General features: G+C 39.9%; 3 protein-coding genes across 5 annotated transcripts in view; 2 read left to right on the forward strand and 1 right to left on the reverse strand.

The window, feature by feature from the left end:
* The window catches only part of ano1a (anoctamin 1, calcium activated chloride channel a), a 55,315-nt gene extending 47,290 nt beyond the window's left edge, over positions 1–8,025 (forward strand). For all 3 annotated transcript variants that reach the window (XM_035153410.2, XM_035153402.2, XM_047339347.1), the window contains 5 exons: positions 81–233; positions 1,185–1,237; positions 2,541–2,725; positions 3,020–3,125; positions 6,219–8,025. In XM_035153410.2, coding sequence (XP_035009301.2) covers positions 81–233; positions 1,185–1,237; positions 2,541–2,725; positions 3,020–3,125; positions 6,219–6,461 — 740 coding nt within the window. In that variant the 3' untranslated portion in view covers positions 6,462–8,025. The remainder of the gene's footprint in view (positions 1–80; positions 234–1,184; positions 1,238–2,540; positions 2,726–3,019; positions 3,126–6,218) is intronic.
* Positions 8,026–11,104: 3,079 nt separating this feature from the next.
* On the forward strand, positions 11,105–13,356 carry fadd (Fas (tnfrsf6)-associated via death domain). Its single transcript, XM_035153490.2, has 2 exons — positions 11,105–11,489; positions 12,504–13,356. Exons 1-2 carry the CDS (start codon positions 11,168–11,170, stop codon positions 12,779–12,781), a joined length of 600 nt encoding a protein of 199 aa, XP_035009381.2. The 5' UTR covers positions 11,105–11,167; the 3' UTR covers positions 12,782–13,356.
* A 121-nt stretch (positions 13,357–13,477) lies between these two features.
* On the reverse strand, positions 13,478–19,193 carry LOC118105697 (high choriolytic enzyme 1-like). The gene is made up of 10 exons (XM_035153480.1): positions 19,184–19,193; positions 18,657–18,729; positions 18,035–18,038; positions 17,870–17,947; positions 17,376–17,531; positions 16,319–16,439; positions 15,548–15,726; positions 14,519–14,600; positions 14,159–14,283; positions 13,478–13,628 (listed from the first exon to the last, which is right to left on the reverse strand). Coding segments are annotated over exons 2-10 (807 nt in total). The 5' UTR covers positions 18,717–18,729; positions 19,184–19,193; the 3' UTR covers positions 13,478–13,626.
* Between the last annotated feature and the right edge of the window lie 6,881 nt (positions 19,194–26,074).

Genomic DNA, 26,074 nt, shown 5'->3' on the forward strand with positions numbered 1-26,074 from the left:
ATTCCATTACTGAATTGTGTCTGTCCTGATGCATTCATCCAGGAACTTGAGCTAATTTTTCCTATTGTCTGTTTCTGTAGTAATCCAGTTTGGAATGGTTACTCTTTTCGTGGCCTCCTTCCCTCTGGCTCCACTCTTCGCTCTTCTGAATAACATAATTGAGATTCGGCTGGATGCCAAGAAATTTGTTATGCAGCTGCGCAGGCCAATTGCAGCCAAAGCCAAAGACATTGGTAGGTGTTCACTGCCCAACTGCAACAAATGAAGCAGATCATACAAGTTATTCCTGGTTTTCTGTGTTAAATCCTGATCCTAGATGCTTTCAGCTAGAATGCTTTCATTAGGTTGAAACTTCATGGTCAAAGTCATCTTCACCTCACTGTGTGTTGGCTCTAAACACAATGACAAATTCCACTACATCAGAAAAAACAAGCCTTATGCTCAAACTTTTACCAACATAAACATGCTGTAAAAATCACTTACCAAGCTTTAAAGGATATGTTCCTGCATTCCACACTGGCTGTGAGAGGATAACTTTCCAACAAGATTTCAGTTAAACAGTTCTCGTTTTATGTCAAATGCATTTTAAAGTTGACCTGAAGAAAATATGCAGTCTGAACCAAATCACATGTGAATCTGCCAAAATTATTATGACTATTGTACAATATTGTACTGAGAGATTTTCTTTAACCTTTGGCTAAAGTTTATAAATGTTGCTATGGATCCCCCCCCATCAATTAAGTTGGAAATGTTTTTGGAACAATTGTCCCTTTGGTCATGAAGGCCTTGATTCTTCCTCAGAGCTTCCTGAAATGCACCAAACATGCAGTTTCATTACCAAACAAGAAACTAACACAGTAAAGGATTACACATTTCAAGTTTAAAATGTACACTATGGTTTTCAAAATGTATAGTGATGTTTTGACATAGATGGAAATCAGTCTCAGAACCTGTGGTCCTAGTGTGCAGTAATAGTATATACATCAATAATAATACATCATAAAATAATATAATTGTTAGCATGCACCTAACATTCCTAACGACTTATTTGTAACACTCCTTTAACACAGCACAGTGGTTTTTCCACCTTTCGGGCTGCGATGTACTGACCCTGTACAATAGTTGTATGTTGAAACTGCTGTTTCCTCTGTTCTTACCTTAATGACAGTTCTGTCTTTCTGCAGGTATCTGGTACAACCTTTTGAGAGGCCTCAGCAAGGTAGCAGTCATTGTTAATGTAAGTCTATTGTATATCTTTACAATCACGATAAACTTCAAATCCCGGAGGCCTGGACTGACTATGCTATAGTATGTCACAGCTGTGTCAGACCTTTCTTACCAGGAGCCATATGTAAACAAAAGTGGACCTTAAAGGGATAGTTCACTGAAAAATGAAGATGCACTCATCCTCTTCTCACCCCTATGCCGATGGAGGGGTGGATGAAGTGTTGGAGTCCACAAAACACTTCTGGAGTCTCAGAAGTAAACTTTGTACCAGCGGAATCCGATACAATTCAGTTTAAGTCAATGGTGACCTAGACTTCAGATGTAATAAAACAACAGAAAAAACATTAAATGCCTTTCCTACTGCTCGTGTGGTTTCATCCAAGTGTCCTACGAGGTGCATTCACGGACCCTCGGACACACTACGTCCACTAGTTTAGCCACTTCCAGCGCCACACTCCAGAAGTGTTTTGTGGACTCAAACACTTCACCCACCCCTCCATCGGCATAGTGGCGAGTAGATGATGAGTGCATTCTCATTTTTCAGTGAACTATCCCTTTAATTCCGTACTCTGTAAAGCAACCTTGGGAACCTTAAAAGGCCCTATATAAAGTTAGTAGTTGGTAGGGTCGGCACAGTGGTTGGCTCTGTCACCTAAATCTTTTTGGAGTTTGCATGTTCTCACTGTGTTTGCATGGGTTTTCTCGGGTTACGCTGGCCTCCTCCCACAGCCAAAAGACATTCAAATTGGGGTTAGGTTAATTGGTGTGAATGGTTCTTGGTCTGCATACTGGCCCTTCTCAACACTGGCGACCTGTCCGGGGTATACCCCACCTCTCGCCCAATGTCAACAGGGATTGGATCCAGAAGATAATGGATTGATGGAGTTATACTGTAGGTAGCCTGCTTTTCACTGTGGATGTGAATCTGCAGTAAGATTATGTATTTTACTCATCAATATAGCCTTTCTAATGGCAACTCTCTTGATTTTGACTGAGGGGGGGCCAACAATCAGACTACTGATTGTGGGAGACTCTCACCCCTGGTATAGAGCAAGCAACAATCACATATGTAGAACTGCATTTAATATAGTTAGCAGGGCCAAATAGAATTACTTATCATATGGTGTCATGCCACAGATGTCATAGTTTGACCACCCTTAGACTTTTACATAGGTGAAAAATGACAGACTTCTTTTGTCCTGGAAATCAAGAAATCCAGGAAAAGTCATAGTTTATTTGATTTCATCAAGATTAATCAATCAATCAAATGGAGAGGAAGACAGAAGATTATAAAAATGTTTTATCTCCCTCAGGCCTTTGTCATCTCCTTCACCTCTGACTTCATCCCTCGGCTGGTCTATCAGTACATGTACAGCCCTGATGGCACCATGCATGGCTTCGTCAATCACACTCTGTCTCACTTCAATGTCAGTGACTTCCAGCCAGGCACAGAACCCCTGCAACCAATGCACCTGAAGCATGAGGTAGACATATGCAGGTAAGCTTCCACTTTAAAGGTACTGTAGGTGCTCTTGATTTTTGGAAAACAGCTCATGTATTGGTACAGTATTTGGTACATTTAACAATGGTAATTGTTACTGTAACTTACGGTGTCGATATCTCTTATTTTTGTTGATTATCCTAAATTGAAATTTAAAAGGGAGCATTACAGGTGAAAATATAGACATCTGTCAAATTGTAAAGTGAAATGAATTGTCAAATAACACCCTCTTAAATATGTTTCTAAATAAATTTGCTGTTACATTTTCTTCTGTTTTGTTTCTGTTTCTAGATATAAGGACTACAGAGAGCCTCCCTGGTCCGGCACACCTTATGAACTCTCCAAGGAGTTCTGGGCCATTCTGGCAGCCCGCCTTGCCTTTGTTATCGTCTTTCAGGTTCAGTACAAAACACAGATATCAATATCAAAGCACCTATGCCTCTCCATGATTTCATGCATGACAGCCCCACTACTAAATAGGGAGCAGCGAAATTAACTCTGTATGGTGCACGGTGTAGTCCAGTCGGCACTAAGAGGCAAGGACAATCCTCTGCACCTGTACGCCTCCTCACTCACTCTAATGATCCACCTGGAAAGTCTCTATTTAGACAGAACCTCTTTCATGGGACCGATAGCACACAAACAGGTTATCACAGTGGTGTTTCCTGATCCTGTAGTTATATATACAATTTCAGCTCATCTAGCTGATTAAAGTCGGCAGGAGAAAATATATTTTGAAAGAATATGGGGGAGAATGCCCCTGGGCTCCATCTCACCTTAGTGTAAAACCCCAAGGTCTGATTTTCGGCACCAAAGAAATCCCAGTAACCTCTTTGTGAGCTTTAGACCACACCTAAACTCTTGGTTGCAAGCTTTGCGGAGTAGGTGAGGGTCTTCATGGGTCATATCCATAGGTGCAGGCATTCTGGACTTGGATGTGGCCCCCTCTGCTGTGAGAGCAGGTCCCACCTTTTGACCAGTCTCCATGGAACTTCGACCAAAATCCTGTTCATCGCATGGAACTTGGGCCTCCTTTGCCAGTTTGGTGCAACTGACAGGAGTCTGTGCTGCACTCTGTTTAGTGTTACTGTAATCAATGATGATGGGAAGGGATAGAGGAGGCAACCTGCGCAACCCGGACTCCTGTCCGAGTGGGTTTCTTGTCTTCATATGGGAGAACCAAAGTGGGCAGTGGGTGGAGGACCTCACCATCCCATATTTGCATCTTATTTCCTCTACCACCCCTTTGTGAAATCTCAACTCCCATGAAGGAGGTTTCTGTTAGAAGAGCACGTCCAATGTCAAATTGTGGGGACATATCAGGTACATAGGCCTGAGGCTGGCAAAATAAAGTAAAGTCCATACAAGGAGATGCTGAGCCACCTGCAGCTAATGGGTTCATCCGGTGTCTCCTTAACTATAGTCAAGGTAGGTAGCAGATTTTCCTGGCCATACAAGGACATGACTGTCACACAAAAACGTCAGGAACTTGTGGTGTGCCAATAATATATCACAGAGAACCAACTCACCGCTCTATATTGCCATACTGTGCACCACCCAGAGGGTGAAGGTTCAGTCATTACCACCTTGGGACATGAGCGGGTCAGATGCATCCTGATCACTACATCCTGTTTCTCCATGACTGCAAAATTGAACCCATTGGTCAAAATTGGGAAGGGCTGTGATCACGGGATGATCAGTGGCTCTACTGATGCCACTGATGTAAACACACCCAGCAGCCTGAGAAAATAGCTTTATTTAATCCTCCTGTTCTTCAGGAAATGGAAGAGAATCTGGAGTATGGTTTGTAGTTACCATGGCGTTGGGGAGGCTAGGGTTCAGGCTTAAACCAATGAACAGAATATGTGTGGCATAATTGATAGTATGGCCCAACTATAACACATACCAGAAAGGTAGATTCTGCCCTAGCTTGCTGTCTATTTATGGGAGGATCTGTATATCATTAGATTGCCTTGTAATTCAAGGTGTCAGTACTGCCTGGTATGTAATGCTATTAGAGTAAGAATATATGCATCCTTTAGATTGATGGACATGAACCAACTCTATAGTGTTAGAACCAGGCATTTGTTCAGAATTTGTTGAGAAATGTTATCAACCCTGGTAAGTTTGCCCTATACATTCAGCAAATACCTCCCTGTTTTTGTGGAATCAGCAAATAAAACTGAGCCTTCCTTGGGTTTTCCTATGCACAGCAAGGAATTGCATAGACCATAGTTCTGGTAGCCACCAGGGTTAGTTGGCAGCCAAGGGCGACTGGATTCATAAAGTTGTGGAGGCCTCTATAACTAATTATGGTTGAAGGCTAGCAAAGAGGTCTCACACACCTTCATACAGTATACCTCTATATAGTATAGCTTAGCATTTTTTTTTTAATCACATTTCCGATTAACACACTGCTGGCACAGCCATTTTAGCTGAGCTCCCTCTGTATGGTCACAGAAATCAGATATCCAGAGGATTCACACACTGGAGCCGCTGCTCCTTTGGATCAAAAAGAGACAGTGTATTTGGATTGAGCATCTTATCAGAATGCTTTCTGCGTGCCTTTTTCTGGGCAAGTTCATTAGGGAGGAAACCCTGGGTAAACACAAAACTGGAGGCCTCATATATCCTCTCTTCCCTGTGAACAACTTGAGATCTCACAGGAGGAGCTGGAATACGTTGCTTGTGAGAAGGATGTTTGGAAAACCATGCTTAGCCTGCTGCCACCTTGGGTGTTAAAGCAGTACTGCTTATCTGCTAACTGATCACACAAAGCAGGGAAAACACAACTATTCTGTTAGGCACTCAGAGAACCAGCAAAAAGAGGAGTTAGTACATGCAGACATAATTGTAACATCCCAGCCTTTAGAGGACAAAACTGTAGCTCAATCATGGGATTGCAGTGCTTCAAGCAAAAAAAGGCTATCTCTTTTCTGTGGGTCAACCTGCATTTGCCGATTACCTGCAAGAATATCATTATGTATCATTATATCATTATGTTGTGGGCTTATATATGTTATGTCCTACATCATGCCAGGTCACACATGACTTTGTTATCAAACACTTGACCTGCGTGTGCAGGAGATAGATGTCATTCAGTATTTAGAGCTGACTCTAGCAGTCAATTAGGTCAAATTTAATGGAACAACTTATTCTCTTCTTGAATGCGCCAGAATGAGACCGTTGATAGGCCTGGTCGCGTGTCACTCAAAGTGCAGTCAGCCAATCAGAGGAGGGTCTCAAGAAAGTGGCAGAAGAGAGGACATGGAAATACACATTGCAGCAGTTTTTTCAACTTTAAACCACTGATATATATATAAGATGTTTAAATGTTTAAATCTTGCCAGCATGTGACAGAGCTTTTGAGCTTAAATTGAATTGGCTTCCCTTAATGTTACTATGCAAGTAACTCTGTGACAAGGTTTTTGATGAGATGTCCATTTCTAAGATGTTCCAATCAGCTCTTTGTCCACTCTATTCTGTGCAGAACATGGTGATGCTTATGAGTGACTTTGTAGACTGGCTAATCCCAGACATCCCCAAGGATATCAGCCTCCAGATCCACAAGGAGAAGATCCTCATGGTGGAGCTTTTTATGAAGGAGGAGCAGGGCAAAAGACTTGCTGCGCGTGACAACCACAACCAGGACAACTGCACCTCCACCTCATCAGCTAATCAAAGCCCACCACAGCCACGCTCACGGCCCATCTCACATGCCAACTGCTGTTAGACTGCTTGCTGTGGGATATGAGAGAAGCCAACACCCCAACTTGTATACAAACTGTAAATAAGTTGATCAGCTGCTTATAGCTAGCTGGTAATGGGTAATGTGCATCCTTCAACATATGTTCATTTTGTAATACATATTTTAGCTTTTGTTACATTTAAATTGTTTGGGAATATTTTCTGGAATGACCTGACTTATTTTGAAGTGTTCACATTAGAATTCCTTCAGCCGATAAACTGGCTGTTTTTGCTTGTTTGTTTTTAACACTTTTCCCATGTTATTTTGATACATTTTTCAACAAGCCAGACATAACCTTATCAGGCATTACCAAAAATCCAGGAAGTAGCAGACTTGGTATTAGTAGACAATTACTCATCCACAGGGTTTATGATCACAAAACATTATTTATTGGATGTAATTAAAAGGAACAAGCCATTATCTTCATAAGACTCGGGGGAATTCACTCATTGATGAGAGCATTCAGGATGTCTGAGACAATAACACCAAACTGCAACCTAATATGAATCATATTTTTGAGCATGAAGTTCATACCTAGCAACTTAATGCAGCTTTTGTACTGGAAACTGCCTGTCAGTCAATCCAAATGGTCTTGATATCTTAAGGGTGAGATACAAAACCAATGAATACTATCAATATAAACAGCTCAGACAGGCCTTTTTCTGTTTTGCACAATTCTATACAAATGCAGGAATTTATTGATGTTTTTCTTTAATATGCAACATGGTCAGGCACTTGGGCTTTTGTTGTTTGGACACAGGTTTTGAAGGACCAGAACCAGCCTATTGATTTGTACTATTCTCTTGTGTGAGCGCCACAGTGCTTATTGTTGAACAAACAGCCTAACAGTGCTCAGTGGCATTATTCCTGAAAGCACAAGTCATAATTATTCATTGTAATGAACTGGAATTAAAGCTGCAAGATTGGTGGGTTCAGACTTACAATATAAATACAAAGGGATGTCATGATGTCCACAGAGTCGGAAAATTTAAATAATTCCAGTAGTGTTTCCTGTGTTTCTGCTGTATGAACTATATTTTGTCCTCAGCGGAACAGCATAAAACAAGCATATAACACTGACATCTTATCACCTTATAAAATCTGATATGGTGAAAGTATTTGCAAAAGTCATTTTCATGTCCAACATAAATCATCATTAGCATTCATATGTATATACAGTGTCTATCAGTCAAGTAATCACTTTAGTTCATTCAGTTTAGTTTACCTCTGATTAACTTGTAACTAGCAGATTATTTACTTTATCTGTCTGCAGTCTGGTGATGAGCAGGAACAATTGTTTTCTCTCTTAGTGTTTTTGAAGCTTCCTGCTATTGGAAATGAGTTTTAAACTAAAATACTCTAAAATACTGTGTAGAGCTAAAAGGTCCAGTGTTTAAGATTAAGGTGAAGGGGATCTATTGGCAGGAATTGAATATAAAATAATCCTATTTTTTTTCACTAGTGTGTTTCATCTAAATTGTACGAATTGTTGTTTGCTTTACCCTAGAATGGGCCCTTTATATTTAAATACTTTATATTTACATTGGGAGCGGGTCCTCTCTACAGAGGCCACCATGTTTTTACAGGAGCCCAAACTAGACAAACTAAACAACTTTTGAGTTGTAAGGACTGAAGGCTACCACAGGTTCTCTTTCATGTTTGTAAGGGGAGGGTGAGGTGAGGGGTATTCAGCTGCAACATGCAACTTCACCACCAAATGTCACTAAATTCTACACACTGAGCCTTTAAGGTGAATTCAGGAGTTGATAATTCTCTTTGGGTTGAACTTATTGGTTGAGCTGTTATAATCAACATGACTGCAAATTAATGATAATGTTGCTCTGTGTCTGGTAGCTAAACATCATATCATCATCGAGGTAACTAAAATGGTGAAGTCAGTGTCATAAAAACAATTGACATTTTTGCATATCATTAAGATGTCCAGCTTTCTTTATTAGAGGGGTTTGCTGGGTATATTTTTCATCCCCATACTGCAATTCATAGTGAAATTCTGTTAATCCGTAGCTACTTTGTGTAGTGTTAGCAACTGTAAATGAAATGAAAATGTTAACTTTTCAAATGTATGTTTAATCATTCATAGAACAGATTTAAGGCTAATGTTTTCAGTCACATATAGTAATGTAAACGGTGTATGCCATCGCACTAATATAATGTAAGATAGCTGCATCTTGGAACAATTGAGATTGAAGAATCTCACCTATAAATGTGACATTATAATTTAAATGGACATTGCATTTAGTTTTCGTTAAATTTAGAATGTTTTCATGTCGCTGTAAAGCAGCAGCAGTGTGTTGATTGAGGGGACCAAAATGACCGTTGTTAAGTAAGAAAACAGCATTACTGACTCTCTTACCCTGCCTTATTTCCTTCTAGCTGCTCTAGAAGATAACACAGTCAACTTAGACCTTCTCCAAACCACCACTGGCTCATTTTAGAGCTTCATTTAGCAGTTTTCACGTAAACTGCTTTATTATTATCTTGCCTTATATGAACCTTCAAAATAATTGGTGTTCTCCTAAAGCTGCAATTCTTAAACAATTCAAGCACAATGACTGAATAATATATATAATTTTTGTATTTTTCCTGCTGCAAAAAATATGAGAGTGGCTGGATATCACTTTGAGGAAAGTTACTATACTGTAGACGAAACATGCGGTAACAATACAGTCTTATCAGTGTGTGTCAAATCCTGCCCTCTGCTGTAAATATGTTGAACTACCCAGACTGAGAGAATGTATTATTACATTTTGAATTTTCAGTGATGTAAAATCACTTTTAGGTCAAAATGTTGTATTTATGTTGTTATAAGACAGGGCATTTCTAAGTGTATCTAATGTGTTGAAAGGTTTTCATCAGCCTACAGGGGACCACTGAACGATCAACTGTCACAATGACAAGAATATACTTTATGTAATTGTCTTGAATTTCATTCATTATTTAATGTACGACAAACCATCAATATAGGCCTATTTCACAGTATCTAGACAGACATTACTTCTTTCTGGGATATAACTTTTTTTGAGCAAAAACTACACACGTGTGTGTGTGTGTGCGTGTGTGTAGGTTAGGTTTTAGTTATATAGTGTTATATAATTACAAAGAATATTTTCCCTCACAGTTTCTTATGACCTGACACCTCAAGACCATCCCTCCATGTCCCTCATGAGATGTTCTTCTGCAATTTGTTGCCATGTATTTACAGCCATCAATAAAACACTAAATACTGTAACATGTTAATATATATTATAATGTATGTCAATGCTCATTTCACAACATGCATGAGTGTATATGCACGTATAACAGATTTGTCTTTTCTTCATATTGCAAATAAATGAGTGAGGAACTACCTGGGGTGTGCACATTGATTAATATATATTTGTATGTATATGTAGTGGCTATTTGTCAAAATATGTTTCCGACTTAACAAAGAGCCACTGAGGCACCAGTTCAGTTGGGTTGTACTCAGGCAATTAAAGAAGTCCATTGTGCACGCACAATTTACGGTTGGGTTGATTTATTATTCCATTCAAAAGCAATGATATACATGTTCTTCTCCTGCAGCTTCTCTTCGTGCGCTGTCCCTTCCTGGTGCTTCCACTCATTAACACACCTGCTACCTGTATTGTGAATCCTACCTGGTCTGGTGCATAGTGCCCCCTAGTGTCTCCAAATACCTAAAGCATGCATACCAAAATCACATTGTGTGCTTACGTCTTGCTTCTGATATAATTTAGAAAAGAGTTGGATTTGGTGCCTCTCTGTCTGGGGCATTTGAATAAGGAATGAAAGTCCCTGAGCGCAGACACTACAGTGTACTGCTAGCCTTTTATCTATAACCTGACCTTGAGTACTGCTAGAGAAGGGAGTGTGTGTAGCATGATGCTACACACACTGTTCTGTAAATAAATGCAATTTGTGAGGATGGTCAAAAATTCCTTCACAAAGGTCAGCTAAATTTTCTTTATGGAATTCACAACCTGCTTGTATTGAATATATATATTTTTTTAATTCTTAAGAGTGCTGTTGTTCAGGTTGACCCCCTCTGTATGTCAAGTTTCAGAAGGTTTTAAACAAACACATTTTATTCGAAACTTGACATGCAGATAGTGGGGGTCACCATGAACAAGAGTAAGGTGAAAAGTTGTTGTCAACTCTTGAGGATTCTTAATAATATTTTATATGAGCAAGTTAGACTTTCTCAATATATATATATATTAATTACATTCCATTTCATTATACTTGTTAATGTGTTGTGGGGAAATCAAAATCGTTTTACATATTTTGTCAAACGTCTATAATAATTTAAATTCAACTTTCAACGATTGTTTTCGGCCTTTTTTTCGCTCCATGTCCTTTACCGCAATACCAGGAATTTACGCGCATCAATTTTCAAACCGCTGTAACCGTGGAAAACAGACGCAGTCACATACACTATCACAGTACGTATGCATAAACCACGTAGACCCATATGTCACTGATAGTTGTAACTCATCATACTGTCGCTAGATGATTTAATTATCTTAGATTATTGGAATTGTGGCGTTATCGATCATCCGTCGCACAGTGGCGAAATTAGTGTACAAATACGACAATTACCGTAAATCAGGCAAAGTAACAAACACACGGAAGTGAAAGTACAAGTGAAGTGTTTCCTAGTTCAGAAAGATCCGATGTTCAGTGTGTGTGAAAGAATGAGCTCTTTACAATTTGACGATGTTTTACTTGAGATTTCAAACCAGCTTTCCAGTGACGAGCTGGAGAAATTGAAGTTTCTGTATCGAGAGAAGATCGGGAAAAAAGATCGGGAGAAGATCAACAGCGGAATCAAACTCTTTCAGGTTCTGACAGAGCGAGGGGAGCTGGGAGCCGCTGAAACAGAGGCGTTGTCCGAGCGACTCCAACAAATTCAACGACACGATCTCGCAGACAAATTAACCACGTTTGAAAGTCCGAGTGGAAACACTGACAGTGAACCGGACCAGGCGGAGAAAGGTAATGAAACTCGACCTCGTCACAACTAGAAACTCTCTCTCGCTCTCAAGCTTGTCAAGCCAGCCTCCGCTTGATTTTTCAACGCGAGTTCTTTAGCTCTCTTACGGTATGTGTGCTTGGAGTGGCCAAACAGCCCGAAACTTTACAGTGGCAATTTGCAACTGTATATAACATCTACGTCACTTCACTGGACTGTGATCCGTCAGACTTGCTTGACGGTTACAGCAAACGACGGCTCACAGATCGCCGTGCAGTGATCTGGGGACACTTTCCAGCAAGTTTCGCGTCGGCAGTTGCTGATGACGAAATTGCTTCTTCTACTACTCCAACTGCTATTGCTACTACTTCATAGATTAATGTCCAGAGCATTTTCAAATCAGAATGGTTTTGGAGTGGTAGGATTACTTTATTTATACTTTACTGGCACATTATTCCCATTCATTTAACTTAAGCACATCTCACTGATTCATTGACTTGCATTTCGCACTGGAAAAAAAGCTCCAGGTCAACTGAAGATGATGCTTGAAATACTGTATATTCCACAAATGAACTTCCTTCCAACAGCCCTAAAGCTAACAGTGGCTTGACTCGGTGATTCTTGCTGATGGCTTTTTGGTTTGTTGACCATGTTTGTTGTCCTTATCTTACCATATGTTAGTACTGGTGTTTTACTTGATCCCCAGGCTTCTTGAGATTTTGTGGTTCGCTCCGACATAAACGTATTTTTCGCACAGATATAATATACTTTGTATATATGTCTTCATATGAATAGGTATTACTTTTTGATTGGTATTTGTCTATTTCCAACTTTAAAAAATGCATTAAAAGGCCTACTTCACATTAAGTTAGTTACATATAGGAAATGATGATGATGATGATGATGATGATGATTATAATTATTTTCCAGAGAGACAGCTTGACCAAACAGGGCAAATGGGCTGTTGCTTGGGCAAGGGGTTTCCCAAAAGTATAAAACCTTTTTCTCTAAACCCATTATATCTCCTCCTCTTTCAGCCAAACTGGACATTGCCACGGAGGTGATCGCAGAAAACGTAGGAAGGCATTGGCGTAAACTGGGCCGCAAACTGGGTTTGAGTGATGTCAAGTTGGAGTCCATAGGCAGGAGGTATCCCACAGAACTGGAGGAGACAGTAGTAGAGCTGCTGAAGGCGTGGAGAAAGAGTCGAGGAGCCCAGGCCCGAGCAAAGGAGCTGATAGAAGCCCTGAGGGCGTGTGACTACAACCTGACTGCTGATAAAGTGGAGGGCAAACTGGCAGCCCAAGGATATTGATGGAGATCAACAGATGAGATTGAGAAAAACTCAGTGAAAATGAAATGTACTACTATAGCTATATATTAAATTATGATTGTTGAGATGAATCAATTGACTTTCTGAATGTCATAAAATGTATAACAATAGCTTTTTTTATGTCTGACAATTTATTTTTATGTTATATCAAATGCAAATTGTATCTACATGTGGGATGACATTTTCAGATTTAATTTCATCAGTGCCATTATTAGAAGAGCAAGAATGATTTAAGTTTCCTGCAATTGTAAAAGAGGACTGAACTGGTGTTCTAAACCTTTCAAGAGGAAAAGCTGAAGGACAGTCCTATTTGATACAGACTCCACTATAAAAAAGCTGTACTTGTATGTGCACTAACCTCACATAAAGGTCCTGTTATAAAGCAGGGGTAGTGAGTATTATTAGTATCAAATCAGTGGATATACTGTAGATGTTGTGTACTGGGGGAAATCCACTTATTTGCTTTCAGTCAGAGACTTGGATCAGAAGATAAATACGACTCACATCTGTCTGTTAATTAAAGAATACAGCAACGGTGAAGTGCTGTTTTTCCTGAATCATAGACGAGATGCAACTGTGTGAAATGTGTGAGCTTTAGAAACTCTGGCGGATTTTTGTTATTGTTGGACAGAGCCAGGCTAACTGCCTTCACATCTCCAGAATCTTTAGTGTTTAAGTTCTTAACCAAGTCAGTCAGTGAACATTTATGATCTGAAGTTTGCAAGTTTATTGTTACAGGACCACTCAAACTTCCATCTGCCCAAGGCACTCATTGCCTTCATCTGCTTTGATGTCATCAAGGCAGCAGGTCAAAGGTCACATGCAGTTTCTGCAAAGGAAATACATGTTATTAGGTGAATGTTTTTGAAGGGAAGTGCTTCAACTAAAAAAAATGTTCAGTTGTAGTAATGGGGGTTAATCTTTCAAGCTTATGTAGAGCTCCAACAGCCTGAGTTAGACAAATCAAGAAATTCACTTGTAAAGTTATTGTACTTTTAGTCCAATCTTCCCTGTGTGTCCCTTTTAAACACAAAGATGCATGTATTCTACCTACTAGCTGCTACAGGGTGTTGTCACTTCATCAGAAACATAAAGTGTATTGATGCTGATGCTCTCTGTCTTGTCTAGCAAGGACAGTGTAATATAAACTGACTTCTGTGCCAAAAAGACTGTGACTTTAGAAGATTCCCACATAGTTTACATGAAATCCAGACTGCTTAAGCCTTATGATAGATATGCCTATATTGTAGGTGCATTTTTCATACCTTCAGGGAGGACAAGTGATTACAACAAGCACAAACTTTACTGTGGCATTACTGTGAATTTATCTGTGATCCAGCTAAACGACAGAACACTTACAACACTCATACAGCCTGTTCAGTCGGTCAATGTCATTCCTGCTCATCTGGGAGGCCTGGCCAAAGGATACATTGCTGTCGGGAATGGGAACCATAGTGGGACGGTTGTTCTTGGAGAAGGCGTACCTGGAGAATCATAGATACCACAATGCAAGTTCATTTATTTTGTAAAGAACAATCACTGATAAGTCTGGCGATTTTTTATTATTTTGGGTGCAGATTTGCATTGTCCCTGCTGTCACTGATTAATAGCTCCTTGTGCAGGAGAGTCTATACAGACAGTGGAGGTTTACAGGGGAAATGAAAGAAAAATTAAATATACCAAATAAAGTTAATGATACAAACATGAAATTATTCATACCTCTCATATTGCATGACAGAGTTGTAGTCGTAAGGAGTTCCCTGGTTTAAAGTGTCAATCTTATCAAAGTTGTACTCCATGCCTGCAGGGATAATAGAAAATGTGTCAAGTCACACACATGTACGGCGATTTGAGGAGCTCAATAGATAATCAGCAGTTTTTCAATGTGTGTAAAACATACTGTAAACTCAAAGTTACTAGGAAATTGCAGTTTAATGGTAAATGGTTTGTATTTATACAGCACATGTTTAGTCTTGATGATCACTCAAAATGTACAATACATTTCTGCCATTCACACACACATATTCATACATCAAAGTGCAGCACTTTCTCTATTAAACATCACTCACACACTGCCAGCACAGCAGTTGGGAAATTTGGGGTTCAGTATCTTGCCCAATTACACTTCGACCAATGCATGTTTTGATGAATAAAATCATAATTTAATAATCACCATGTATTTTCTATTAAGCTTAATTTCTTGACAGTGGCTCTAAAAACCAGCCCAAAATAACTAAAACTCCACCACTTTGTTTCCAGGCATTGAGTTATTTTGTGTATGTGGGAAAAAAAAGCTGTTTAAAGCCTTAAGTGTGACCAGAGGGAGCTGCGTGAAGTCTGAAAAATGTCCTCAATTAATGCCAGCTGATTCAGGGCTGGGTGGGCCTGAAGACTGAAAGTGCAAAGTAGAAGCCTTTAGTGTCGAGATAGAAACAATTGGGGAGACCAGACTCCTCATCTCTGCTGTAGGCTACAGGCACCATGCCATATCAGCCACTACTTGCATAACACACCCCAATCTTGGGCATTTGAAAAAGTCAGTAGATATATCCTTCATCTCTTAAATGTTAGAATTTTTTACTGCTTAACATTCACATAACAAAATGGTTCTCAGAGTGTTTTCTCCAATTAGTCAAGTTTAACTCAAACAATGCTCATGTATTTCTGTCTCTAGAACAGCTCTGCCTCTTGGACTACTTCTTAGTTTATACAAGTCAAAGCCTATAGTTTATAGTAAAAATGTCTTACCATCAACAATGTTTTCCCAGGCCACCTTAATGTAGCTGTCTCTGTCAGAGCGAGTCTGTTCATGGTTGAAGCCGAGGGCGTGGAGCAGCTCATGCTGGACAGTGCTGTGGTACAGACAACCCTGACGACTCAGAGACACAGTCTGACCACCACCTTGACGACCTACGTATGAGTAGCAGCTGTGGAAACATAACATAATCGTAAAAGATATTATGAAATAAAATCTCCTTATTGCACAGATGTAGCAAATATCAGTTAGTATCTATTGTTGGTCCCAGGTAAATTAGTCATCTAAAAGCCTGAACTTTCTGTAATTTATCTGAGTAATTAAAAGTTAGTGAAAGGGAGGACTGAGATGAAAGACAGAAACTTCAAGACAGATGTTATATCACACATTTTTAAGGATGTGAATTGTTGAAGCAAATACAAAAACTCATTGAAATCCTGCATGGATGACTAATAGACTTGATGAAACAGCTGTCAGAGCTGTTTGATTCCTCACATTTACGTTTGTCTGTTAAAAATACAAAGCAGTTGTGGATATTGATTGGCGTTTACAGTATCGCTGGATTTGAAAAGCAGAATGTATAGGACCTTGAGAGCAGAATGAGTCATTTAACATTTGAAACCGCTTACAGGAATAGAAAAGACAGATATAAGAAGAAATTATAAAGCAATTAACAGGACACAACTTGGGAAAATCTATTTTTTTCCCCTTATGGTGCCTTTAAACCTTGGTGTTATGTAGTGAACCCCGAGCCCGAGCCTTACCCGCTCCTGGACTCAATGCTCAGCCACTCATGATCACCATCCTGGTAGGGTCTGAAACGGATGCAGGAAACTGAAGAAAAGGACTCCAGTCCACGGATGATGATAGCCTGCTCACGGGAGGCTGGTGGGATGGCAGGTTGAGAGGATCTGTAACAGTGTAGCTAGTCTCGCATAGCAACACCCCCTTTCCACAGCAATGCATCAGTGACCCATCATCAACTCTGGTTCATACAATCAGCCTGGGTGGCACTAAACCCTGGATGCAGTGATTGAGCCTCTGCAAAATAGTGTCTGAAGGGGGGCTTGATTTAGTGGAACATTTGCGGAGGTACTGCAGGGGGGGTCGCAACATTTTTGGTTGATTAGACAATTTTGTATATTCTTTAAATCTTTTTTTTTTTTCCAACCAATTTTTTTTCCACAAATTTAAATGTCTTTAAATACACATTAACATGAATCCAACATATTGTAGCGAACAGATAAATGGAGGCAGAAGATGTTATCTTTCAGTCAGCAATTCACACATTCAGCGACACACAATAATAAAAACATGAATATATGAACCTGTGTATTATTTGAATAGCTTAGTATTGAATGCACAATAACAGGGTAGCTATGTTTATACATGGTACTAGTCCCAGTTTAATATAAAACACAATTTTGTACAATATATATAGTAGGGGGTCCCTGCTCCATCTCTCCATCAGTTTGGGGGTCCTTGGCCTGAAAGACGTTGAAGACCCCTGCTCTAGAGCCTCTGACCCAGTCATCTAACACTCCCGTTATGGCCCTTGTCAGAGATTCAGATTGTTTTGTTTGCCTATTTTTCCTGCTTCTACCACATTAACCCTGACTTTTTGTTTGCTGCCAAATACTGTACATCCCACCACCTGACAGATGTCGTTGTAATGGGATAATCACAGTTATTCACTTTAGCTGTCAATGGTTTTGATGTTGTAGCCAGTTGGTGTAAATGCTAATTATACATTTTACTCACTCAAATAAGTGAGTAAACGGTGTCTGTCCCTATAAAAATAATAAAACTATTGATGCTTACAGAAGTGATTGGTAATGTAGAAAGGGATGTAGACCTTCCCATCAGTCCACTTTCTCCAAAGGCAGCCCCTAGAGGTGCAGGGGTCAGCGTTTCTGTCAGCTTCAGACTGGATAGCAATGTCTCCTCCGATCAGGGTGGGCTCATCAAAATCAGGGGCTGCAAAACCAACAAAGGTTTTGGAGGTGAGTTTGACATACATACAGAATAACATATAGAATCCTTTGTTTCACTGTTTTATTTTGTCAGACTGAATGGCCCTTAAACTTTTACAGGTCAATTGTGTCTCTGCCTGTTTGTGGATCTTATTTGAAATGAATCAAAAGACACAGTCAGATTGTTCATTATATTCTGTGTAAGGTTTTAATCACACAATAAAATATGGTGATAGCATTGTTTTATGTGTTTGTCTTCAATATTACGACTATGGCATGGTGAAATGCTGACCAGGGGACTGAACAGAATCACGAGTTAAGTTTATGGAAAGCTGTGCTCACTGCGGTCTCTGTTGGCTCTCTCCAGCAGTTCACCAACAGACACCTCCCTGGATGTGTCCTCCTCCATGGTAGCAACCTCTGCACAACACATTTTATGGGAGATTGTATGAACTGTACACATCATAATTCTTAATATATAAACTTAATGAAATATGAGCGACTTACCATCCTGTGCTTGCCAAGAAAGACATGGAAAAGAAGAGCAAAATGTTGCAGAAGTACATTCACAAAAGCAGAATTTAACTTAAGCTATCCTCTCATATTGTCCTGAAACCTCAAGCTTTGTTATATGTTAATCTGCATCTAAAGTGGGTGAAACATCGTTGAATTGCTTTGGTGACAATTAATGAAAATACAGTCGATTCATAGTTGAAATATTACTCATACATTATGGATTAAAAATAAACTAATGAAAGGACTATTTTTGATATATTAATTTCTATACTGAAAAAAGAAATGTATCTTATAATGATGATTTATTTAAGAAATATTTGTTTTTGATATTAAAAACATTTTGGGGCTCAATATATTTCAGCTTAGTGGTGGCGGTTTGAAAAAAATATCAAAAAGCAACCAAAGCTACTTCTTAATAATGAAAGAGCCATTTTTTTCTCTCTCTCTCTCTCTTTGGGGGGTTAGGGTTAAAAATAGTTTTGAACTTTTGTCAACTTGGATTTCAGACAGTCTATGAAAATCAATTCCTAGCTTAATGTCTCCTAAGATACTGATTTTGTCTCTGACAAATGTGATATGTTGGTGAGATGAGGTAGTTTGTGATGTTTTGTACCTCAGCCGAGGAGGAGGACACAAGCAGCAAGGCCAAAAGAGACCAAGAGAAAACCAACATGGCTACAACAGACCTATGATAACCACAGAGAAAAAGGAGGGAGAAGATAAAGAGGGAGATAAAGTCAAAATATAATCATAAATCTACAACAGAGAAGTAAAATAAAAACAATGTTTTTTATAAAAAACAAACAATCCAGGTTCTATTACTCGATATCATTTTTTTTTGTTACAATACTGAAGCTTTACATTTCTCCTAGAGCAAAGACACAGCTGTCTGGGGGCAGTGTCTTGCCCAAGGAAATTTCTGGATGCAAAATGGAGGAGCCAGTTATCAAACCAGCTACTCTCCAATAAGTGGACATCTTGCTGTACCTTGCTGAGTCACAGCAATCCAAACACAGTTTCTCTTTATGCACAATTCTTACAAAAAAAGAAACAAAATCATATCCTGAAATATGTTCTGGTAATGTGTGGTCCAGTATTTCAATATAATGTGTAGTGGTAAAGGAGGTGTGTGAGTCTTACCTGAGAACCTGAACAGACAATCAGTGTCCTACTGTCACAATCTGACAGTTTTTATACTGTTCAGGTAGAACAAATAAACATAATGTGCAAACACAGCAGCACCCCTTTATCACTGAAAATGGTTCTGTGTCCTTGTAACCTGTGTGAAACACTGCATCTGGTGTGCGAGCAGTGTGCACACAAACGGCCTTTCTCAGGACTCAGTACGTAAAAAGTAGTTCTAAATAAAAAAAAAAAAGACTTCTGGGCTGAAGATTTTTTTGCCATTCAGACACAGACATTCTTAGTGAGGTCCATCTCTGATGTTGGTGTTGAGATCTGATCAATGTTAATGGGTATAATGTCAAGTTCCTCCAAAGTAAACTGTAAAAATCCTTTCTTTATGGGTGACAGTCTGAGTCAGAGTTGAAGGTAAACTGTCGTCTGAAGAGTCATCCCTAAGTTACCCTAACCCTGTGTGTACAAAAGTGTGTACAAAAGATTTATGTTAACATGAAAATAAACAAAATATGTAAACAGGGGTGTACACACAATTTTCACCATGTAGTGCACATTGTATTTGTGTTAGATTCCCTAATTTCTTGTTTTATTTTTTCTTAAATTGGGCCCGTTGTACCCCAAAGAAAGAAGAGGTGGTAGTTGGATTCATTTTCATTGGAAGAAAATCATGACAGAACACAAATGTTTTACTTGCTATTTATAAATTCCATTACATGTGATGTACATGTGTTTACATGTGTTTGAAGGTATTTGAAAATTAAAGACATTTATGTAACAGTTTCTTGTGGCTCATGGGTCACACAAAAGCAGCTTGGATTAATCAATGTAAGTGTCCTGTATCATGTTGGCATCTGATAATGGTGGTGGACCACGATCGAGGTGGCAGCTGATGGTGGATCCTGATGGCGGCAGTGGACAATGACTGTGGACTATAGTGGCATCTTGATGGTGGATCATGATCGTGGTGGCTGCTGACCATGGACTATGATTATAACAAGACTGCTTGATATAAAATATGTCTCCTCAGATACTCGACCATTACTTACAATATTCCATCAATTCATTTACCTTCCATTATGTTACAAAGTGTTTATCCTAATCAATGCTACAAATACCCTTATCTTTCTGATGTTTTCCTTTACACTTGACATCTATTGCACTTCTGTCCGTCCTGGGAGAAGGATCCCTCACATGTGGCTCTCTCTGAGGTTTCTACGTTCTTTTTACCCTGTTAAAAGGGTTTTTTATTCGTTTTTGCGTGCGAGTGCAGCCACGCTCAAGATGCCTTTTGGCAAGTTCAAGTGATGGTGGGCCTGAGAGTGCGGGCAGTTAGCTTCAGATGTGGTCTAAGAGGACACAAAGGATAAGACGATGCACAAAAAGAGGTGAGCAGCAAGGAATATGCATTTCGGATGAGCGGCAGTGACACAGAGATCCCGCCAGGCATTAGGTTGACAGGTCTGAGGGTGAATACGGGGCAACTTCGCATATCATAATGAATATTGGCAAGTTTAAGAAGTTCGATGACAAGTTCCAGACCTCCACACTGCTTGGAGCTGGCTGATAGCACAAGGTGAATCCCACAACTACTCCCCGTAGGTCGTCCAGCTGCCTAAAACAAGGAAAAAGTTGAGTCAGTTGGTTCAGGGTCAGAATAAAATATTTAAAAACAACAATCAATACGATTAAGGTTGAACAGTCCATCAGGAATGAGATGCATGAGATGTCGGACCGACAGCATAAAACCAACGCAGAAACCAGTGGACAGACAACACTGGAATTAGGCAAAACAGCAGTCTGGCCCTTAATCTGCAGAGAGGGGGAGACAAGGTCATTCATCAAATTGCAACCAAATACATTAGAGGGGATCAACCTTTACGTTGCTATTAAATATTACCTTGCTCAATATGGGGACCTACTTTACAGCGACCATGGATGGCTGACTCTGTACTGTGGCTCAAACAGGGGAGAGGCGAACCCTGAATCGTCACTCAACCATGGGGCCACAGAAATCTGGGTCGAGACACAGCCACCCAACTGAATGTACAAGACACCTCATTAGATTTCAAGCGGGTAAATAAAACATTTTTCTCCCAGTCTCCCTTACCTGCACAAACACAGCAGTCCCCATCTACCAGGCATCCGACAAAGAGGCAGTAATTGCCCGCACCTGTCGTTATAAAGGCGGGGAGCTCTCCAATCCCACCTACCAGGGTGGTGCTCTAACTCCTAGCTGTTAACCCTCACATATGCCTGAGGTGAGCAGCCCAGCACAGACAGGTGAGGCCAATCATGAGCCTACGAAATATCATTCTAGAGTAAGAAGGAAACCAAGTAATTTGAATGAATATGTCCTCGGTGCTGACTGACAGATTCTTTTTTACAGATTAATGTGAAATGCCCCACAACCATACAGGGAAGCTGTAAACTCATCTAACTCAGAGGAATGGGTTAAGGATGATGAAATGCAATCACTGAGAGAAAATGACACAAATCAACCCGTCTAAGGATAAGAAAGCAGTGGGGGTAGATGAATGTTTGCAATTAAGAACAATGCTAATGGATCTGACAAATAAAAAAAAAAGTGATGTAGCTAAGGATAAAGTCAAAAGATGGGTGTAGACTTTTGAGATAGTGGGCCTCATTCACTAATATGTGCCCAGAAATGTTCCTACTCTCTGCACAAAATAAGTACGTGCGCGAAATCACTGCAAAATCAGGACACACCTTGCGTATGTTTGTGAATCAGAAGCATTCTAAATTGACAGGCGCGTGTCATGGTTTGACATCTAAGTTGATGCCAAAAGACGAATCGCAGAACAGAACAAAAAAACACCAGTGTGTAAAACCAAAAGATGGGTGACAATTTTTGTAATATTCTATTTTTGTGATATTCTTCTCTTAAATATGTTCATGAGAACATCTTTCAAAAATATTTTTAAAGTGTTATCTTTTGCAGTATAGACCAAATATTCTGTGTGTTTTTCTCCTGAACATCTCCATGCGTTTAAAAACAACATCATATGCACTGTATGTCTTTTTTTAAGATACAAATGATAAAATATAGTGGTAATTTAAATCTTACTATACAACTGTAGAAAGTAAATAACACAATAACTGATTTTTTTACACAAGCATTTCAGTTGTCAAGTGTGCATAAGTGCTCTTCATTGTCCATAGATCCTGTTCTTACATAAGAACCAATCACAGATAAGAAAACATTGGTGAAGGTCAGAATCTTCGTAAAAACTGCATAAGTGGGTTTGAAGAAGAAATTCCTTCTTAAGACCAGTTGGCGAATGAGACCCAATCACCTTGAGACCAATTTTTATCCTTTGAAGTTATCCCTCGTAAATGTGGCAGTCCCCATCCAACCATATTTACTGTCACTTATCACACTCAAAAACCTTCTGGCACCTCGTAATTACAAGCCCATGGATTTTTATATTTTCTTGTTTAAAATCATGACAGGATTGTTCTCAGGGATTAATCAAAATATCTATCCTGCAAACTACTTATAGATTACTACATCTTTTAAGCAGAATGTGTGTGGATAAACACATTACTGTGGACATACCTTGTACTTAGTCTGGGTGTAAAAATATCCACTGTGGAATTACTGAACATGCCTGTATCACAAATTATTGCTATTATCTGTGAATCACCACCTCTCAATACTCCTTAATACTTCCTTCTCTCTCAATGTGCACTTAAAAAGCAAAGTGTCTCCAAATTCTGAACAATGTTTCAGAGCCAAATTGATTGGTTGATTGATAGAACCGACTGTTAAAAAAACAGGGCTAGATCCCTCCCTCATTCTAAATCAATCAATCAATCAAATAATCCAATTTGTCACATAGGGCTTAACAAATTGTGACATCTTCTGCCCATGTCAACAAAATAACAATATTTACAACATTCATGAGAAAAGATTCAGTACTAAATGTAATGCATTCTGGTGTTGCTACACAATGCATGCAGTTGCAGTTGCTTTTTTAGCACTGCAGAATGTCATCATGTCACTTGACTATTGTAATGGTGTGTTCAGATCAAAAAGCTGCAGCTAATTCAAAATGCTGCTGCTTGAGTCCTCAGCATCCAAGGAAGCGGATCATATCACTCCATAGTATCAAAATATATTATCAGATCAACTTTTTTTCAGTTTCAATCTGTGTTCTGGAAGTACCATAGCATTGAGACTACCCTGCTGAAGGTTACTAATGACCTTTCAATAGCTGGTGACGCTGATGTGATGTTAAAAACTTGATGTCTAAAAATATCAGCTTAACTCAGGCAAAACGGAAATACATAGTATTACAGCAAAAGGCAAAACAAATTATACCACATGGTTCCCTAGTAAAACACATAAAGGCAGTTGCAAGGAATCTTTGCTTCTTGTTTGACAGTAACTCAAGTTTTAAAAATCAGCCTCTTTTCCTGCCTTAACCAAAAATCTATTGAACGACTCAAAACTGGACAGAACTCTGAAACATGATCACATCAATCCAGCTCTTAACACTGGCCCCCAGTTTATATAAGTAATGACATAAGCTCCTCATTTTCGAATCCACCTTCTATAACTACATTTCCATCAACTTCATCTTCATCCCCTTCGCTTTCCTCTTTCACCCCCCTGTCTCCCAATCAAGTTCTTACCTTGGTAACCTCCGCCCGCCCGACCACCTGCCCCCTTGACCCCATCCCATCTCACATTCTCCAGTCTATTGCTCCTGATCTTCTTCCTTTTCTCACCCATCTTATCAACACTTCCCTGTCAACTGGCTGTTTCCCTAACTCTCTGAAGGAGGCAAGAGTAAATCCTCTCCTGAAGAAACCCACCCTCGACCCCTCTGAAGTAAACAACTACAGACCTGTCTCTCTTCTTCCCTTTCTTTCCAAAACTCTCGAGCGAGCTATCTTTAATCAACTCTCCTCCTATCTCCACCATAATAACCTTCTTGACCCTCATCAGTCTGGTTTCGGGGCAGGCCACTCAACTGAGACTGCCCTCCTTGCTGTCTCTGAGCAACTTCACACTGCTAGAGCCGCCTCTCTCTCCTCTGTCCTTATCCTTCTAGACCTCTCTGCTGCATTTGACACAGTGAACCACCAGATCCTTATTTCCTCCCTTCAGGACCTGGGTGTCTCAGGCTCTGCTCTCTCCCTGCTCTCATCCTACCTCAACGACCGCACTTATCGGGTAACATGGAGAGGATCTGTGTCTGAACCTTGTCCTCTCACTACTGGGGTCCCTCAAGGTTCCGTCCTGGGTCCCCTCCTCTTCTCTCTGTACACCAACTCTCTCGGCTCTGTCATTCACTCACATGGCTTTTCCTACCATAGCTATGCTGATGACACCCAACTAATTCTCTCTTTTCCCCAATCTGAAACACAAGTAGCAGCACGAATCTCTGCCTGTCTGACTGACATCTCTCAGTGGATGCCTGCACACCACCTGAAAATTAACCTTGACAAGAATGAACTACTTTTCCTTCCAGGGAAAGGCTCTCCCACCCACGACCTGACTATTAACTTTGACAACTGCGTGTTAGCCCCCACCCAGACTGCTAGGAACCTGGGTGTGACACTCGACAGTCAACTCTCCCTCACTGCCAACATTACTGTAACAACACATTCGTGTAGATTCATCTGTACAACATCAGGAGAATACGCCCCCTTCTCACTCAGAAGGCGGTGCAGGTTCTGGTCCAGGCTCTGGTCCTCTCACGCCTAGACTATTGTAACTCCCTCCTGGCTGGTCTACCTGCTAGTGCCATCCGACCTCTGCAGCTCATTCAGAATGCAGCAGCTCGTCTGGTCTTTAACCAACCTGAATTCACTCACACTTCTCCGCTCCCTTCACTGGTTACCGGTGGCTGCCCGCATCCGTTTCAAAACATTAGTACTTGCGTACCGTGCTGCGAACGGATCGGGTCCAGTCTACATCCAGGACATGGTCAAACGTTACACCCCAGCCCGTTCACTCCGCTCTGCTTCGGCCAATCGGCTTGTTGCTCCCTCACTGCGAGCTAAACACTCATCAAAATCACGACTGTTTGCTGTCCTGGCTCCTAAATGGTGGAATGAGCTCCCCAATGACATCAGGACAGCAGAAAGTTTACACATCTTCCGCCGCAAACTAAAAACACATCTCCACCGACTATACCTTGAATAACATTTTTAAAACTAACAATTTAGTAGTACTTAAAATGGCACTTACTTTGCACTTTTTAGTTTTGCTTTTTTGAAGAAATTGTACTTTCTCTATTCTTGTTGTTCTGGGTTTGTACCCTCATGGTTGAATGCACTTATTGTATTGAATGCACTTTGGATAAAAGCGTCAGCTAAATGAAATGTAATGTAATGTAATATAAGTAATTAGTTTAAGATCCTACTGATACATTTGAAGGCTCTTCAATGCCTGTCTCCATATTATACATCTTTTAGTATCCTACTCACCAGTTCATATCTTGACATCCTCAAGCAGAAGCCTCTATCTGTCCCAAAAAAAGGTAAAAAAAGAAAACTATAGGAGACGGAGTGTTTACTATCAGGGTTCCAAGGCTCTTTAACAATCTGGTAGTGGAAATTAAGTCGGCTGACTCATTAATTTCAATCATGCTTGAATTTAAGTTTCTTTTAATTTAATTGTATTTTAAATCTGATGATTTTATGACTTATTTGATTTAAATACTGCCTTTTGAAGCACTAATGTGGATATTGAAAATTTCTTTATGGTAAAGATTATTTATTTATTATAAAATAAAGACAGGAGGTGGTGACAGAATGCCACCATCAACAGCAGTTTGTTTCCAGTGTATCCTCCATGTTTTCTCTATTGAATTCTGTTAAAAATGTAACCACACTGTATCTTATGTAATACCTCAAGTT

This window comes from Hippoglossus stenolepis, chromosome 1, assembly GCF_022539355.2.
Source record: "Hippoglossus stenolepis isolate QCI-W04-F060 chromosome 1, HSTE1.2, whole genome shotgun sequence".
NCBI classification, from domain to species: Eukaryota; Metazoa; Chordata; class Actinopteri; order Pleuronectiformes; family Pleuronectidae; genus Hippoglossus; species Hippoglossus stenolepis.